The sequence below is a fragment of the Perissodus microlepis genome, chromosome 17 (genome assembly GCF_051167445.1).
Source record: "Perissodus microlepis isolate ML-2025 ecotype Zambia chromosome 17, ASM5116744v1, whole genome shotgun sequence".
NCBI lineage: Eukaryota > Metazoa > Chordata > Actinopteri > Cichliformes > Cichlidae > Perissodus > Perissodus microlepis.
The window spans coordinates 29,893,539-29,910,376 of record NC_140477.1 but is presented as its reverse complement, the minus strand read 5'-3'; the positions used below and the strand labels follow the sequence as shown (position 1 = coordinate 29,910,376).

At 42.9% G+C, this 16,838-nt stretch overlaps 1 protein-coding gene and 1 pseudogene across 4 annotated transcripts; both read left to right on the top strand.

Annotated features, from left to right (window-relative positions):
* Positions 1-608: 608 nt before the first annotated feature.
* On the top strand, positions 609-8,451 carry LOC146369853 (E3 ubiquitin-protein ligase RNF14-like; annotated as a pseudogene). Its single transcript, XR_014797376.1, has 7 exons — positions 609-1,358; positions 1,810-1,940; positions 2,048-2,983; positions 6,853-6,931; positions 7,095-7,279; positions 7,490-7,662; positions 7,769-8,451. The product of XR_014797376.1 is annotated as an E3 ubiquitin-protein ligase RNF14-like (transcript).
* Positions 8,452-11,074: 2,623 nt separating this feature from the next.
* On the top strand, positions 11,075-16,795 carry kng1 (kininogen 1). 3 transcript variants are annotated; one of them, XM_084909831.1, is made up of 9 exons: positions 11,075-11,240; positions 11,431-11,530; positions 12,483-12,629; positions 12,901-13,017; positions 13,133-13,208; positions 14,539-14,708; positions 14,806-14,916; positions 14,989-15,087; positions 16,067-16,795. In XM_084909831.1, the coding sequence occupies exons 2-9, from the start codon at positions 11,465-11,467 to the stop codon at positions 16,388-16,390; spliced, it is 1,110 nt and encodes a 369-aa protein (XP_084765957.1). In that variant the 5' UTR covers positions 11,075-11,240; positions 11,431-11,464; the 3' UTR covers positions 16,391-16,795. The 3 variants fall into 3 exon arrangements, with proteins under 3 accessions (XP_084765957.1, XP_084765956.1, XP_084765955.1); XM_084909830.1 differs by having other exon boundaries at positions 11,076-11,240; positions 11,434-11,530; positions 16,064-16,795; XM_084909829.1 differs by having other exon boundaries at positions 11,077-11,240; positions 16,064-16,795.
* Positions 16,796-16,838: the final 43 nt, after the last annotated feature.

The window sequence follows — 16,838 nt, the reverse complement described above, 5'->3', positions numbered from 1 at the left end:
TCAGGAACTTCTCTTTCTTTATGTGTAAACCTGTTCTCATGAAACCAGTGTTAAAGTTCTGCTTTCACTGCGGTTGGTCTGTGTCCATGAATCTGACCCTGGGCAGGCGCTGCAACAAGGTCTTCTACTGCTCCAGGACCTGCAAGCTCAACTCCTGGGAAGAAAGAGTGCATCCGGGTGTCAGGTGGGAGTCAGAGCCTCTCCACCCAACAGTTAGAGCCAAACATCAGCAGTGTTAAAATATTTGATGACAGTTTGTCACAAGTGCTTTGAATATATGAATCACTTATCTGAATAATAAAATGATGTTTAGAGAACAATTGATGATACAGAGAATTTGTGAAATGCTGATTTAGTTTTGGATGAATAGAGCATGTAAATACTGTATTTCTTTCTTTCCAGCATCTGTTGACAGTGCCCAGAAAAGTGCTGTGTCAAAAACCCAACGAAGTCCCAGGGCTTTGTCTGCCATCTTGAAATCCAGAACAGCCTATGATATTCCTCAGCTGACTGTGTGAGAAATGTAAATTATGAAAAATTATTATCTTGTCCTTTTCGGAGCTTTCATTGCATTTGTGGCCTTCATCAAAAAATTGAGACTTTATTATTATGCTTTTTCTGTCCATACTTAGAAAAAATGTTTCCCCCATGAGTCTATTCTGTTCATCTGGATGTAGCGTTCCAGATACATATAGTGCTAAATCACAACAACAGCTGCCCCAAAGTGCTTTATATTTTAAGGTAAAGACCCCACAGTAATATACTGTAATTCTTCATGTCTGTGAAGCTTTGTGAGGAACTTAAAGGAGAAACGTTCACAGAGGAGCAGGGAGTATTCTTCTGTAATGTGTTCCAGTAAATTAAAGGAGAGAGGAGTTTAATAGTGTACTGTATTGTTGGGTTCTTAGAGACATGGATTGCAAATAAAAGTGCACAATGGACTATTAAGGAGTATTAGTACTAAAAAACAAACAAACATGCTGATTGGCTTGTTTGACTAGTTTGCATCAGCAGCAGGTTTACAGTAGGCTGAGGTTGCTGCCTGTACTTTGTTTCTTACATCATACGCTGATGAGTCAGAGGGACGGACAAATAAGGACCAGGAACAGGCTGGTGTGACCCAGAGTCAAGCAAGAAGCCACAGTAGGAAGTATTCAGAGAAGGAAGGCTTCTCACAAAACCAGACCGAGGAGGAAGTGGAGGGATGACTGAGGACTTGGAGGAGCAGGAAGACGAGCTGCTCGCTCTCCAGAGTATCTTTGATGCGGACGAGTTTGTTCGGGATGAGTCGAAGTCTGCCGGAGAAATCCGAGTATGTGTCGAGCTTCCTGTCGGCTTCAGCGTGGCTCTCAGAGAGGGTAAATCAGAGGCGCCGGGGTTGTCAAACACGCGACTGCTGGACTGAAAAGGTCCAATCCGGATGTTTTTGGAAAATGTTGGTTTGGAATATTAGGAAGCACCTTTACTGGTACAGCCCTAATCATCTACTTAAGATAAAAATGGGTTTTATGTAGCCAATGATGTAAAATAAGTTGAACTCATTAGGCGAGCCAGTAACAATGTAATGAGCATGTTTTTGTTGGCATTAAATGGAATGTATGATGTATGAATTAAATATATCTAGATTAGATATATCATTGAACAGAATACTGACATGTGGCATCATTCATAGCTTTTGCTATTTGTGTTCGTGTGACAGAATATATCAAATATTTTCTATTGAATACACCCAAATTATTTAAAAACAAATAAACAAACATTACAGAAAGAGAATAGTTCATCTGATGAGCTCGTATTTTTCTTTCTAAGGTGAAAGTCTGCGTCGGTATGATATTTCTTTCCTTCCACCGCTGCTTTTGAACTTTGGGCTTCCTGACGACTACCCCTCCTCGTCCCCTCCCTCCTTCAGCCTCACCTGCAGCTGGCTGACTCACACACAGGTAATCAGCAGTCAAGTCATTGTTGGTCACGGGTTCATCCTGCCAGTGTGTGAGAGGTTCACAGGACATTGTAGAGGCTCAGTAAAGATGACAACAATCTATTCTCCCTCTCCCTCCTGCGTGCTCATCTTGCTGATCTCTATGAGGCCACTGGGGGAGCTGTGGTGCTCTTCTCCTGGGTGCAGTTTCTCAGAGAAGACGCTCTGAGGTTCCTGAACATCCACAGTAAGCTGGATCTTCCTCCTGATGAACGCAGCACCCTGCATTATAACCAGGACCAACACAATGCTGAACTCTCAGAACCAAAGAACAATTCAGAGCCAGAGTTCTCTGTACCATCCTCGGAAGTTCAGGAGAATCCTTCAGACGGGAGCAGCACAGACTCTCAGGGAGCTTCGGCTTTAGACTCCTGCAAGCATGACCAGAATGATCTGAACTCTCACCAGAGCCAGAGTGATCTAACCTCAGATTATCAAAGAGCTCTTTCTCCAGAGCCTGCACTCCAAAACCAAACCGCACACACTCCAGATGTGACAATCCTCCAAGGCTCAGAGTTTAATGTTGATCTCCAGGATGATCTTTCTTCATCTGCAGAGAAATCCAAGCATCATCAAAGTGTCCGGGAAGATTTCTTAAATGAAGGAGATGCTTCTCTCTCATCGCTGCTTCCCTCTACCTCCTCAGGCACGTTAGATCCAAGTGAACTTGGAGCTGCTTCTCTGCCGGTCCAGCCCACAGATTCTCCTCAGAGTGAAGAGCAAACTCTCTCTGGTCTCTTTTTATCTCCATCACAGACTCTGCTGTCCCACATTTTGATCTATGATGCAGCCCAGAAACACAAAGTGTTTGCCACCACTTTCTTTGACTGCGGGGTTTGTTTTATGGGCCGACTCGGGTCCGAGTGCGTGAAGCTGTCACCGTGTGGCCACGTCTTCTGCCGGGCCTGTCTCTGCGAGTTCTGTACGGTTCAGATCACAGAGGGGAACGTCCGGGGTGTCACCTGTCCTCAGGCAGACTGCACTGGTGCCCCTACACCTGCACAGGTAGAAGCTACACGCAGCCTTCAACCTGCAGAATGGTTTCAACAACTGTAGTGTTTGGTCCTTTTATCTAATATCAAAACACATTTTAAAAGCTGTTAAAAAGAGCTACAGGTAGAAGGATCAAGGACAGAGGAGACAAGGAGAACTGATGACTGTCCTTTCTTGTCAAATAGAATAGAATAATCCTTTATTCTATATCACAAGGGGAAATTTGGTTTTAACAGCAGCCAGAAAGACACATATACAAACAAACAGTACACAGGACACAGAACCATGCACAATTTTTCTTACATATTTACATTAAGGACAATGGTTACTATAAACAGAGTACTGTACAGTTATTAAATTAAATAAAAACAACTACAGATAAGAGGCAAACCAGGTTGTAGTGCGAATCGGTTGATTAACTTATTGCAGTTGCAGCGCAGATGTAAACATCTATGTTTGTTGGGAGCAGTTCTGATTGTACAGTCTGACAGCTGCAGGGAGGAAGGACCTGCGGAAACGCTCCTTCATGCATCGAGGATGCAGCAGTCTGTCACTGAAGGAGCTCTGCAGTTCAGCAACATTTACATGCATGGGGTGGGAGACTCTGTCCATGAGAGATGTTATTTTGGCCAGAGTCCTTCTGTCTCCCACCACCTGCACTTGGTCCAGGGTGCATCCCAGAACAGAGCTGGCCTTCCTGATGAGTTTATCCAACCTCTTCCTCTCAGCTGCCGATAAACTGCTGCTCCAACATACAACACTGTAAAAAATGACGGATGCCACCACAGAGTCACATAAGGTCTTTAAACGTGCTCCCTGTACTCCAAATGACCTCAGCCGCCTCAGCAGGTAGAGTCTTCTCTGACCCTTCCTGTAAAGAGTCTACAAAGTCCAGAGTCCACCGTCTGTAATCTGAGTCGTCCTCACCTGTGATGAGGCCGACTATGGCAGAGTCGTCAGAGAACTTCTGTAGGTGGCAGCGTGGGGAGTTGATGGAGAAGTCTGCAGTGTAGAGGGTGAAGAGGAACGGTGCCAGCACAGTTCCCAGGGAAGGAGTAACATACACAAGCCCCCAACACAAAACTGAGTAAAGAAAAAGGTTTTAATCTCAAACTTTGAACAGAAAACCGACAGGGCTGTTCAACAGACCACTGGGCAAACAATTATTACATAAAGAAAAAACAGTCAAGAGTAAAAGCTAAAGGTTAACTAAGGCAAGCTGGCAGCACACAAAATAAAAGCTAAGGGTTAACTAAGGCAAGCCAGCATCACAAAACTCTAATGAAACTAAGTTCAGCTGGTTTAGCAAACAAAGAGCAACACAGCAAACAGTTTCAACAAACAAAGTTCATGTGAGAGGCAACGAGGAGGACACTGCATGTCACTTCAGAGCAGCAGTTCCCCATAGTGTGAAGGATCTTCAGCCTTTTATACTCCCAGGTGCAGACAATCAGCCAGTCAATTGGTCCTGGAGTGGTCATGGGATCTCCAGGCAGCCAATCGTCCGCGAGGTCTGGCACACTGTGATCTGCATAAACAAAAAGGCAGTCTCACTCCCTCCAAGGCCCCGGGCCATAACACCCCTCCCCTTAAAATACAAGACCACGTTTTGTATATACAGATTTCCATATTCGTGACAGACAACAAAACAAGTCATACTCACAACCGGGAGAGGCCATCAGCTAGTACATTTTCTGATCCTTTGATATGCCAAATCTCCAAATTGTACTCTTGTAGCAGCAAGGCCCATCGCATGAGTCTTTGATTGTGGTTAAACATTTGGGCAAGAAATACAAGTGGATTATGATCAGTGTACACTACAATGGGTAATGTGCCAGACCCCAAGTACACATGGAAGTGCTGAAGAGCTAGCAACAGGGCCAATGTCTCCTTTTCAATGACGGAGTAATTTACCTGATGCTTGTTAAACTTGCGGGAGAAGTAACAAATGGGGTGGTCCAATCCCTGCAAGTCTTCTTGCAACAGTACTGCCCCAGCCCCAACAGCACTGGCATCAACCTCTAATTTGAATGGACGCGTCAAGTCAGGTGCAGTTAGCACGGGAGTGTGGCATAGGAGGGCTTTTGCACTTTCAAAGGCATCCTGACACTTGTCAGACCATAGGAAATCAACCTTAGGGCTTAGCAGGTTGGTCAACGGCTGGACTATGGAGGAGAAGTTCTTGCAGAAGTTCCTGTAATAACCCACCATTCCCAGGAATTGGCGCAACTCCCGCCGGGTGGTAGGCGTGGGATACTCCATAATCACTGCAACCTTGGCGTTAAGAGGTCGCACCTGCCCGCTTCCCACCTCTCTGCCCAAGTACGTCACTGTGGCCTTAGCAAATTCACATTTAGCTAGATTGAGGGTTAAGGAAGCCTGAGCTAAACGGTGGAATACTTGGCGCAGAGTGTACAAATGGTCCGACCATGTTTTAGTGTATATTACCAGATCATCTAGGTAAGCACTACAGTTGGGAAGGCCATAGAGGACCTTATTCACTAATCTCTGGAAGGTGACCAGCGTATCAGAGACACAGCCCTGTGACCTCACATACTGTGGACGTTCTGTGAGGTAGTCCAGTATCCACTGGGACATGTGTTGGTCCACTCCCGATAGCTCCAGCTTGTCTCTCAGAAGTCGTGGCTGGATGGTGTTAAAAGCACTGGAGAAATCAAAGAACATGATCCTCACAGTGCTTCCAGGCTTCTCCAGGTGAGTCAGAGCTCGGTGCAGGAGGTAGATGATGGCGTCCTCCACCCCAATGCCAGGCTGGTAAGCAAACTGTAGCGGATCCAATGAAGACCTCACCAGGGGGCGCAGATGGTAGAGAACCAACCTCTCGAGGGTCTTCATCAAATGCGATGTCAGGACTACCGGCCTGTAGCTGCTGAGGTCCTTGGGATGGGAGGTCTTTGGTACCGGTACCACACAGGATGTCTTCCACAGCTGTGATACTTTCCCCAGTGACAGGCTCAGGTAGAGCAGATATCCTAGGATGCCACACAGTTCATCTACGCAGCATCTCAGGAGCCTGGAGCTGATGCCATCTGGACCTGCAGCCTTCCGCACCTTGATCTTGCGAAGCTCGTTCCTCACTAGAAGTGCTGATATAGAAAGAGTGGATTTTGGGGGAGGGTGGTGTATGTTGGAGTCCACAGAAGCTGGGGGTAGGTGTAATGACTGGGAGCTGGGAGGTGTGAAGCTGAGAGGTGTGAAGTAATGAGATGAAGGACAGGCAGTCCCTAAAGATGAAGGAGATTGCAGCAGGGGGGACGATGCTGTGGGAGGGGTGGGTGGTTGATCAAACCTATTAAAATATTATTTAGGTCATTCACCCACCCCAAGTCTCCTGCAGCCTGAGGGGTTGGTTTTTGTCCTGAGATTGTCTTCAGGCTGTTCCAAACCCCTCTGATGTTGTCCTGTTGCAGCTGCTCTTCCATCTTCCTCCTGTAGTTTTCCTTTCCTTGCCTTATCTTCCATTTCAGCTTCTTCTGGACAGCTCTCAGCTCCTGTTTGTCTCCAGATCTAAAGACTCTTCTTCTCCTTGAGGAGAGCCTTAATTTCAGGATTTATCCATGGCTTGTTGTTAGAAAAACACTGTACCTTTTTGATGGCTACTGTGTTGTCCAAACAGAAGTTCATGTAATCTGTAATGCCGTCTGTGATGCTGTTGAGGTCATCCTCCAGGGGGCTGCAGAGGTTGTCCCACACAGTAGAACGGAAACAGTCCCTCAGGGCCTCTTCAGTCTCTGCTGACCATTTCCTTACTGTGCGTTTCAAACACAGAGGTTTCAAATGAAACCTCTGTGTTTGAATTTCGATTAGCTGACCTCAGTCTCACTTTGTGTCTCTGCTTTTTATCTCTGTTGTGTTTGTAGGTGCAGAGTCTGGTAGGGGAGAAGCTGTTTGACCGCTATGACTGTCTCCTGCTGCAGAAGACTCTGGACAGCATGTCTGGTCTGTTTTCTTTCTGTTGCTGTTATACTGATTGTGTGATGAAGGCTTTCATAGACTGATCAGAATCTATTTATTACATTTCTGGGTTAGACCTGGTAAAAAGAACATCTTTAGTTCTTTTTCATAAATATCTCATTTCTTTTGGCATCTTTTTGTCTCGCAGATATGACGTACTGTCCTCGAACATCCTGCGGCTCTGCCGTGATTTTGGAGAAATCCAGCAAGGCAGCGCTTTGCTCTGAGTGCGGCTTTGCCTTCTGTGTCATATGCAGAAAAACATACCATGGAACGGGGAAGTGTGAGACCGAGAAAAAATATGCAGAAAGATAGACCTGCCACAGTCACAAGGTACACAGATATATGCTGTGTGACCACAAGAAAAAAGTTTCAAAGAATAATAAAAATGACAACATCCAGTCACAGTAAATGTAAAACTGTTTCACAAATGAGACTTTGGAGGTTTGAGAGTACAGGAGGTAACTGGATGATTGCTTTGAGTCGATGCAGATGTGTGTTTAGTCCAAGTGTAGATGCTGGCGTCCTGTATGTGTCTCTTAGAGGGGGTGAAGGCTCTCTGGGAGGACTATGCCAGTGGCAGCAGGGAGAGGAAGCGCCTGCTGGAAAATAGATATGGCTCCAATTTACTGGTGTCCATTATGGAAAAAAACCTAAGCAACAACTGGGTTGCCAACAATAGCAAGAGTTGTCCTGAATGCTTCACTAGAATAGAGGTTTGCACTCACCTGAGCACATTCGTACAAACTTGAGAGCACAGAGCAGTTCAGAGAGAGTTTCTGATTGAATTTGCTCATACGTGTGCTGTGCTTTACGTTACAGAAGGATGGAGGGTGCAACCGGATGATGTGCACTCGCTGTAAGAAGATTTTCTGCTGGAACTGCCTCACCAGACTGACTCCAGAAAAAACAACCGAACACTTTTATGGGGGTCAATGCTCTTCCTAATGCTAACCTCCCCAGCTATCAGCTACTTGAATGTGTTTTTTTTTTATTTGCATTTTTAAATATTTACTGTGTACATCTTTAAAGAAAACCTGTATAAATGCACACAAGACAGCAGTTATTTTAAAATGTTTGTCTTTGTCAGAAAATGGAAAAAATTATATTTCCTGTTACCACGGGTTTCTGCTCTTGCCTTAAAAGTCATTCCCAAATGACACCATGTGTCATACTGTCTCATAATCAGCAGGGGGCAACAAAAACAGGCACAAAAACAAACTTTTGGTTCCTTAGAAAACCCAAAGTGCTGTAACTTAACAAAAATTGCCCTCTTGCGCTGTTTTATTTGCCTTAGGCCGCAATGAAGCATTTACACCAAAGGTGTATGTTCTAACTCATTATAATTTGTGGCCTTTACTGTCAATATACTGATCAATTATTCTTTCAGTTAATGGACAAATTATGTGGTCAGAAAACAGACACATTTTCCAGAACCCTGTTTTTTCAAACCAACAGTTCAAAAACACAAATTTCTTTTTCTCCTGATGAACCAAATTATCTGAGCAAGTATTTCCCAGACTGATGAATTCCTCTGCTTTTAGATGTGTGCTGCTGTTAAGTACTGTTATGGCACAAAAATGCTCTGTGCAGTCATTATCACTGTAACGTTTGAACTCTGAGGGAAAAGACAGGTTCACACTGCCACAGATATATGCAGCTGCAACAACTACAGGTAAAGCTTCTGACCTTGACGTGCATGTTTCATTTCAATTCCAGCAGCAGCCTACAGGTAGATCCTGAACATGTGTCTTCTTTCCCCTTCCTCCACTGCCCTGTTATGACAGTGCAACAAAGACGCCAGCATGTTTGATTTTCTTGTGTGCCCCAGGAAAAATCCTACTTCCTCATCACTTCCTCATAAATGTCTAAACAGCAGTTTGCCTTTATAACCCACAGAAGGAGACTGCACAATGCAAGAATACTTTTTAATTGTATCGGTTACACCTTTATTTTTCCTGCTAGCACAAACAAAATACATGCTTCATTAAAAAAAGACAAATTTACTAACTCTCCAGACTGGAACCACTGCAGCTCCGAAAATGCAGGCTCATCCTTTAGTTAGAACACCTTGAAACATGGTTCCATCACCTCCCCCTCAACCCCAACTGGTCACAGCAGATGACTTATTCTTCCGAACTATCAAAAGGGAGTTCTTCCTTCCCACTGTTGCCAAGTGCATGCTCATGGGCGTTCATCTGATTGTTGGGATTTTCTCTGTAGGATCTTTAACTTATGGTGTAATATACTTTGCAGTGACTGTTGCAGGGGTACCATATAAATAAAACTGAGTAAATTGGAAATCAGTTTGAAATTTCTAGAAAATTTATACTGACACATACAGTGTGTGCTGGAAGGAATTCTTAGATAAAGAAGCATGAATTCACAGAAAACTAAATCAACTGATAATGGTAGTGATAACCGTCAAATTGACTTCTTGGCTATACTCAATATATTTTTTTATAGGTTTTCACTGCACGATTTGACTGAAGAAAACACCTGCAATGCATTTTCTAAAGGTGTTGGCCGGTTTTGTTGGCAAAACACTTTCCTTTATATTGGTTCTCAAGTCAAAAACACAGATTTTTTACTTTGCTCTCAAGGCTTGCACAGATTTGCTTTGCTTGGTACCTAAAATTTGAAATACACAATCACTTGATTGTGTATTTCACAAACACAATTGTATAATTAAACAAACAAGATATTTAATTTCATAAGTGTTTCAGGGTGACTTTTAGAAAGTAGATCGCCACAGTGGACCAGGTGGTAACCTATGAAAAGGCAAAACTGCAGTTCCTCTAATGATCACTTGAGGCTGGTCTCAAAAGCGAGTCAGTCCTCACAGACACTGATATTAAAAATGTCCAACTTTAAAAACAAACAAAAAACAAACAAACAAAGCAAAACAAACAAACTTAAAATTTACAAAAAATGTTAGTCTCTGCAGCCAGTCTTTTATTTGTAAGACAGCTGGATATCTGCTTAATTTAACTCAGCTGTTAATGTTTGTTTCATTTTTTTAATTGATGTATTTTCTAAGATGTGGTCACTTTAATTGACAGATGCACAAACACAGGGATGTGTAGCCAATTATTTGGTAGGCCTTGCTTATGGTGATTAGGCTAGTCTACTAAATCCATCACATGATGGCACAGACCATCCAAGAAGCATCATTTTCAGTTCTAATAGCTGTTATAGCTTAGAACTAATTAGCAGGTGTGTGTGTGTGTCTTGCAAAGTCCACAGACAGTGGGCCTCAACCATGTGTCATCTTTAATGTACAGTCTATGTAGTATTTCCCCCTGATTTCATGTAGCTACTAAGCTAAGATACCCTGTAGTCAGGCTATTTTCTAAGTACTTTGATAATCTGTCTCCAGCACAAGTGCAGCTGTAATTTTGACTCATAACCACAAGAGGGCAGGTTTGCGCTCTTATAAATCTGCTGTACACTTTTACACTATTAATTAATTTCCATGTTTTAGCCGTCTTTAAAATCTGTGACACGATAATATGTTACTTGCTATCCTTACGTGAGTGGTTCATGCAGAGCAGATGAGCAGCCGGAGAGAGGACATGAACTCTCGGATGCTGTCATCTGTCGTCAGGTAAGCTGATTCTTAATGCACTTGGTGAACTGATTGTGCCCCTGCAAACCTCCCAAAGAGAAATGAAACACTGACTGTAGGATACAGAGTGCACACATCTCAGCTTGTTTCACAGATGAGCAGTGGGGAAATCGGTGCGGCTCAGGATAAAGGTCGACGGGGGCAAAGTACCAGTTAAAAACACACACAACACACACACACTCACAAAGTACTGACCGCACACAAAGGGGTCCCTAAACACTAAAATTTCCTTCTCCCTACAGTCAGTGCCAGTCAGCTCTACTTTATGTGGCTTAATGTGTGTTAATGGTTGCAATGTCACAGTCACTAAGCCTAATGTGAGGAGTTATATCATCAGTTTTCTCTCTGCCTTTATCTCTCAGACAGTGACTGTTACATTTGGTCGATAGGTAGGAGGGCAAACAAATGAGCAAACATTTACTTTCCTTTTACTGACTGAGCTTTCTGAGCATTATTCTGTGTGTGTGTGTGTGTGTGTCCCTCCTGTCCGCTGTGCCCTCCTGTCCCCTGTGCATGTGTCCATGTGTGTGTCAATGTCTTTCTGACGATTCCCACCCACAGTTTCAGGAGACCTTCACTCAGCCGTCCATCCCAGTGTGGAGAGGAGTGGAATTTTTCCTCTACGAGCTCAGCGGGATCGACAGCAGGCCTACACCTTCAGAAACTGTAAGAGGACATTTTTTATAGCAAATAATTTGAAGTGAGCAAATTGTGCATAGGAGTGCATTTTTAGATTGATCCGGTGAAAGTTATCAGTGTTCGGAGGTTATTTGGAGGTCATTTCAGCCTCGCTGTGGTTACCTGAGGCTTACAGTGTTTGGTGGTGTGTGATATTTGTCTCTTCTGTGTCTCACAGCAGAACAGAGTCAAACATCCAGCAGGATCTGAAGATGAGGAGTGGAGTGGGGTTGTGTGTGCTGGGCCTGCTGGGCCTGCTGTGCTCAGTTTTTGGGCAGGTAAGGAGGAAACACCAGATTTCCTGCTTTGAAACCTAGAATATACGAATAAGGCTGCTTGGGGGTGATCAGATCATTTTGTCAAATAAAAGAGGATGTTTTTAAACACCACAGCAAAGATCTTGCATTAAAATCTTTAAATACTTTTAATAAATATAAGCTAAAAGTATTAAAAACAGAACTGCTAAGTTTGTCGGATGCCTCATGTCAAAGCAAGAGCATCACTTACTTTGGGAATTGGAGGATATGTGCTTCATCTTTTTATATTTTCTGGTAGATTCCCTTACTAGTTTGGTAATCTGGACACTCAGTACATAAGTAGGATGTCTTAAAACCACAAAAAGCAAATAACGATCAACTCTTACTCCCTTATTCCGATCCTGGAGTGCAAATCCACTGCAGTACAAACCTGCAGGGTCACTGACTTTGCCTTGTTTGTACTGTACTTTATTTCAGTTCTTGTGACCCTTTGAAATGACGCAATTTCATTTTGCAGATAATCTGAGGATGAAGAAACATTTACATCTTTTACTTTAGCACAAGCTGCAGTGCAATGCCACAATTTAGAAGCCTTTCAAATGTGGTGCAGCACCTTTTTAAGTGCTCTGCTGTTTTCTGATATCGGGGTATTGACCTGAAAAGTCCTGCATGCAGAGTATTAGTTAAAGGATAACTTGCGAATATACGCAAATAAGGAAAGTAAGTCACCTCAACGTTTTTGAAAGCTGAACACATGAAGTTTTACAGCCTCATTTACTTCTGAGTAAATTGCAGAAAAACGTAGAAACAGAAAAAAAGAAGCTAAAAATAAATCAGACAAATCACAACACTTTTGGAAAACACTAAATTTTTGTCAATTTTAAAAGAAATGAGCCTATTGGTATTTACAAAAACATTTTGGCTTTATTCTAAAAAAATCATTCTGTGCATCATCTTCCTTCTTTTCATCCAGGAGGCAGCGGAGGTCCAGTCTGGTGTCCTGATCTTTTGTGATGACCCGTCTGTGGAGAAGGCTGTCCACAGCGCTGTGGACAAATTCAACGAGAGGCTGAGCACCGGCCATAAGCTGGCCCTCTTTCAGATACTGAAAGCCAGCAAGGTACAGTGACTGCAGACACATGTGTTACCATGAAGAACAATACTATGAGAATTTATGAGCTTTTTTGTTACGTAAGTTACATAAGTGGGAATCAAGCTTGTTGGATTCAACTAAAACTGAGCTTGTGGCTGTTTTTCCTTACAAAGCTAAAAAACAAGAGGATTTAATGCTCTGGGACGATTACCAAGAAATTCAAAGAAAACATGCTGTGGCACTTTGACTTCTGGTGCACACTGATTACATATATTTGTGTGTGTGTGTGTGTCTCCAGTCAGAGAATGGCTCAGACTCAGTGTACTCACTGAAGTTCACTACCTGGAAGAGCGAGTGCACAGCTGACAGCAGCAAACCCTGGACAGACTGTGACTATTTGCAGTCTGGAAGCAAGGTAACAATAATCAGCTCCTCCTCCCATTTAACAACTCGTGGTATGAAAATATTAAAGTTCTTGTTAAATGCTTAGTAAAAACAAAGCCGTCGCACGGTCTGTCGTGTCCCTCCAGGGGCCGATTTCTTGCAACGCCACCGTCCTCATGTCAGAGACAAAGGCTGAGACAAAGCAGGTGGACTGCCAGATTGGTGAGTGAGGGTGGATAAACTCAGCATCAGATTAAAGTTTTTAACAGTCCTTTCAAAGCTTGTTTTTTTCTTTGGGTTTTTTTATTGTCTTGCTGCAGAACATGGTCTATTGAATCCATTCTGACTGAGACCTCATTTTAACACAGAACCAGTTGCTTTCAGAGACAAAATTCCCACATAAGGAACTTAAATCATTATCAAAACCAAAAATATCCACAGTTCTTACACCATGAATGTGTTTACCAGAGTACAGCCACCTAACAGTGAGTCACTGAGGGAAATGGGCACTGGCGGGCTGCTGGGGAAACAGAAGGGGGCTGACTGGGTAACATGCCAACACTATCTGCAAGCACAATATTAACTTATAACACCATAAAAGGCAGTGACGCAGTCTAGACTTTAATCAGTCAAATATAGGCGTTCGGTATATCGATCCTGTGTTTTTCTGTCCCACTCACAGGATATTTTGCAGGTTTTTAAGGCTCAGCTTGCAAACTGTATTTGTACATTAAAATAGTATTTGATTGTTTCATGTGCGATTTGGTTGTAAAGAAATAAAGTAAGCTAGGTTAAATAAATAGGTGGCATCAGCACATTTACTAGTTTTTAATGATAAATGAAAAGGGCTTGAAATGAAGGCTGGTGGACTTTTTGATTCAGTTCTTCTTCAGTTTAATCACCCAAGGACAGTCCCTGGTATTTAACCCCTGGTGGGAGTGTCTCCTTGGAGGTGGTCCTGATCATTTTTGACCCACCTGGTGCTGATGTGAGTCAATGAAGGTCATATGAACTGAGGTGTGAATCAAGGGATGCGGTCATTTCTGTCACAGATCCTTTATGAGGCACTGCCCCAACCCACCATTATGTGAAGTATAAGGTCACATGTGTCAAGGTGAGTATGGGGGATAAAGCACCTGGGAAGGGATCTCAGGACTGGGTTTTAGGAGATACCCACTGGTGTCTTAACCATTAGGCAGCTGGGTTGCTTTCTAGAGGCTTTGCTTTCCTCCCAATGCACCCTGACCGCCAGATTCCAAAAACAAACAAAAAGTATATTTTCTCTCACTGGACTGTTTGTATTACAGACTATTTGGGACTGTTTTGTGTTCCATCATGCACACTGAGATCATGTCGTGTTGATCTAAACACATCCAGAGGGAGCCTGAATTCGGGGCATTCTTTAAATAATTAACTAGATTAAAAACATCATAAATAAATAACATTAGACACTTTTTGAAAAGCTTTATCCAACTCTGTTTGCCTGAACCTTGAGCAGTTATTGGAATATGAGTTTATGCTTTTCCATGACTCAGATTTTTCTCCACTGTAGAAGGGCACATCGTTTCCGAGAAAGCACCTTGCATGGGCTGCCCAGAGCTCATCGATGTAGACTCCGAGGACCTTAAGGTTCCCCTTTCTGTCTCCATCTCCAAGTACAACTCCATGTCTGACTCTACCCACCTGTTCAGTCTGCACAATATTGACCACGCCACCAGACAGGTACAGCAGGTGGCATGGAAGTGAAGGGAAAATGGGGAGGACAGGCATCTCTTTTTCTTTCCTTTTTTGTCTTTACGTATCACGTGTATTTGTGTAGGTGGTTGCCGGCTTCAGATTTAAGCTGATTTTTGACATGAAGAAGACCGTCTGTTCCAAGGCTGAACACACAGACCTGAACGAGATATGCATCCCAGACGAAAAGAATCTGGTAAACCAAAACTAATGCACAAATCACCCCAGCCAAGATGTGCTTCTCACTGTGTGTTCTGTGCATCTGCAGGAATATGCCAACTGCAACTCTACAGTGGATGTAGCACCTTGGAGACTTGAGCCACCACAGGCACACATAGAGTGTGCACCGGGTCAATTGCCACCCTCTGTAAGTCCCTCTTTTCACAGGATGATCAAACATGAGCGAGTAGACAAGAATGCAGGAAATTAATGAAAACCATTCACATAGTAACTGTACTGGCTAATATTCACTCTCCCACTCCACTGGATGTACCAGCGGGCTTACCATCTGGGTTGCTTTGGGATATTTTGAACTGGAAGGGCTGGGAATCTAACCACCAACCTTCCAATTTGTGCACCTCAAATTATTCCATCTTAGTCTTTCATCTAAGTTATCGGAAATTCATTTTATAATTATGAAAATTAAGTGTTATCCATCTAAAAGAAACGCACCAATTTGCATGAAAAGAAATGTGAGCACATTTCTTTAATGGAAAAGTTTAACTAGGTTCTGAATTCTCGTTTCAGTCGGTTGTTGTATTAGACGCTCTGTTTTAATCACTCCGCAGAAATCACTGTCAACGTACAGAAAATAATTAATTTTTAAAAAGAAAACAGAATTTTTTGTCACATTACAGTTGATCCCAAATTATTGCAAAGTACGGATATATGAAGAAAATCATCTTGGTTTTGTGGCTGGAAATGGTGAAGATTTATGGTTCTTACTTTGAGAACTCAGCCTTTAAAGCCAGGATAGAATTTAAAATGGGTTCTTTGCTAAGTTCTTTGTTATGTGTTAACACTCGCTCATTCCTTTTTATGTTAGGTTAGTGTGAAGTGGCTTAACAAATGAAAGAATATTCTTCTGAAATGATCAGGTAGAAGGACTGGACTGAATATGAGTGAAAAAGCAGCCAATGTCCAAAGTAAATATTTGACCTTAAGAAAGCCTGGAGAAATACTTGCAGTTCAAGAGCATTTCAACAATTTACAAGAAAGTCAGGCTACTTGGAATTAAATGATAAACAAATGAGGTATGGCTTGAGACTTTTGCACAGAGGTCACCGATAAGGAAGGTCCATTAGCGAGTCCATCTTCTTATAAATCCTTTGCTTTTTCTTCAGAAGTTCGCCAGGCGTCGTCCTCCTGGCTGGTCTCCTCTCAGGCACTTCCTGTATGATGTCAAACCCCATGCCACAGCTACATCTTCACCCTCACAACCCCCCACCACAGCTAAAACTAAAGAATCATCTGAGGAGGACACCACATCTGCCACACCGTCAGTTTCGCGTGACGCAGATGCGAAAGACCACCTCTTCCACTGCCCATCCAAGCCCTGGAAAGCTTTGAAGCCTCACCACTCTGCAGCTCCTACCAAGGCTACCGTAGAAGCGGCTTCTCCACAGCCCCCAGCAGATGGAACCTTCATCGATACAGACATGTTGTCATAATTTCTTTCCTCAAGGGAGCCAGATTCATAACAGAAAATTTCCACTTGTTGCGCTCTTCCAGCAGATTGTTTTTTGTTTTTGTTGCAGACTAGTTCTCTAGTTGCTGCATGGAGTTTTGGGAGATGATGATCATCTTGTAAGATGCCAGGTTTCAAATGATACAACAGATGGGTTCAGTTAATAACATTTTTTTTAAGGTCTTGTAAGTCTTAAGAAAACTGAGGAAAAGAAACTGAAATTAAGACAGAACTCTAATTTTATGGCTCTCAAGAAAGTGATGTCTGTTTGGAATCAAAGAGTTGAGTTCATCAAAGGATAAACCAGCACACAAACTGCTCTATGTGTGAATGTAAAATGCTTACACATTGAAGCTTAAAATAAAATTAAAATTTGGTGGAAAATGTTCATGTTTTGCAAGGTTTGTAGTGCCAGAGCAAACACAGTTGGG

Bases quoted from the DNA above. Each gene is read 5' to 3' on its own strand.
- kng1 (XM_084909830.1), top strand. From the start codon at position 11,465: ATGAGGAGTGGAGTGGGGTTGTGTGTGCTGGGCCTGCTGGGCCTGCTG. The intron at 13,018-13,132 runs GTAACAATAATC...GTGTCCCTCCAG, and splicing joins ATTTGCAGTCTGGAAGCAAG to GGGCCGATTTCTTGCAACGC. The intron at 14,709-14,805 runs GTACAGCAGGTG...GTATTTGTGTAG, and splicing joins TTGACCACGCCACCAGACAG to GTGGTTGCCGGCTTCAGATT.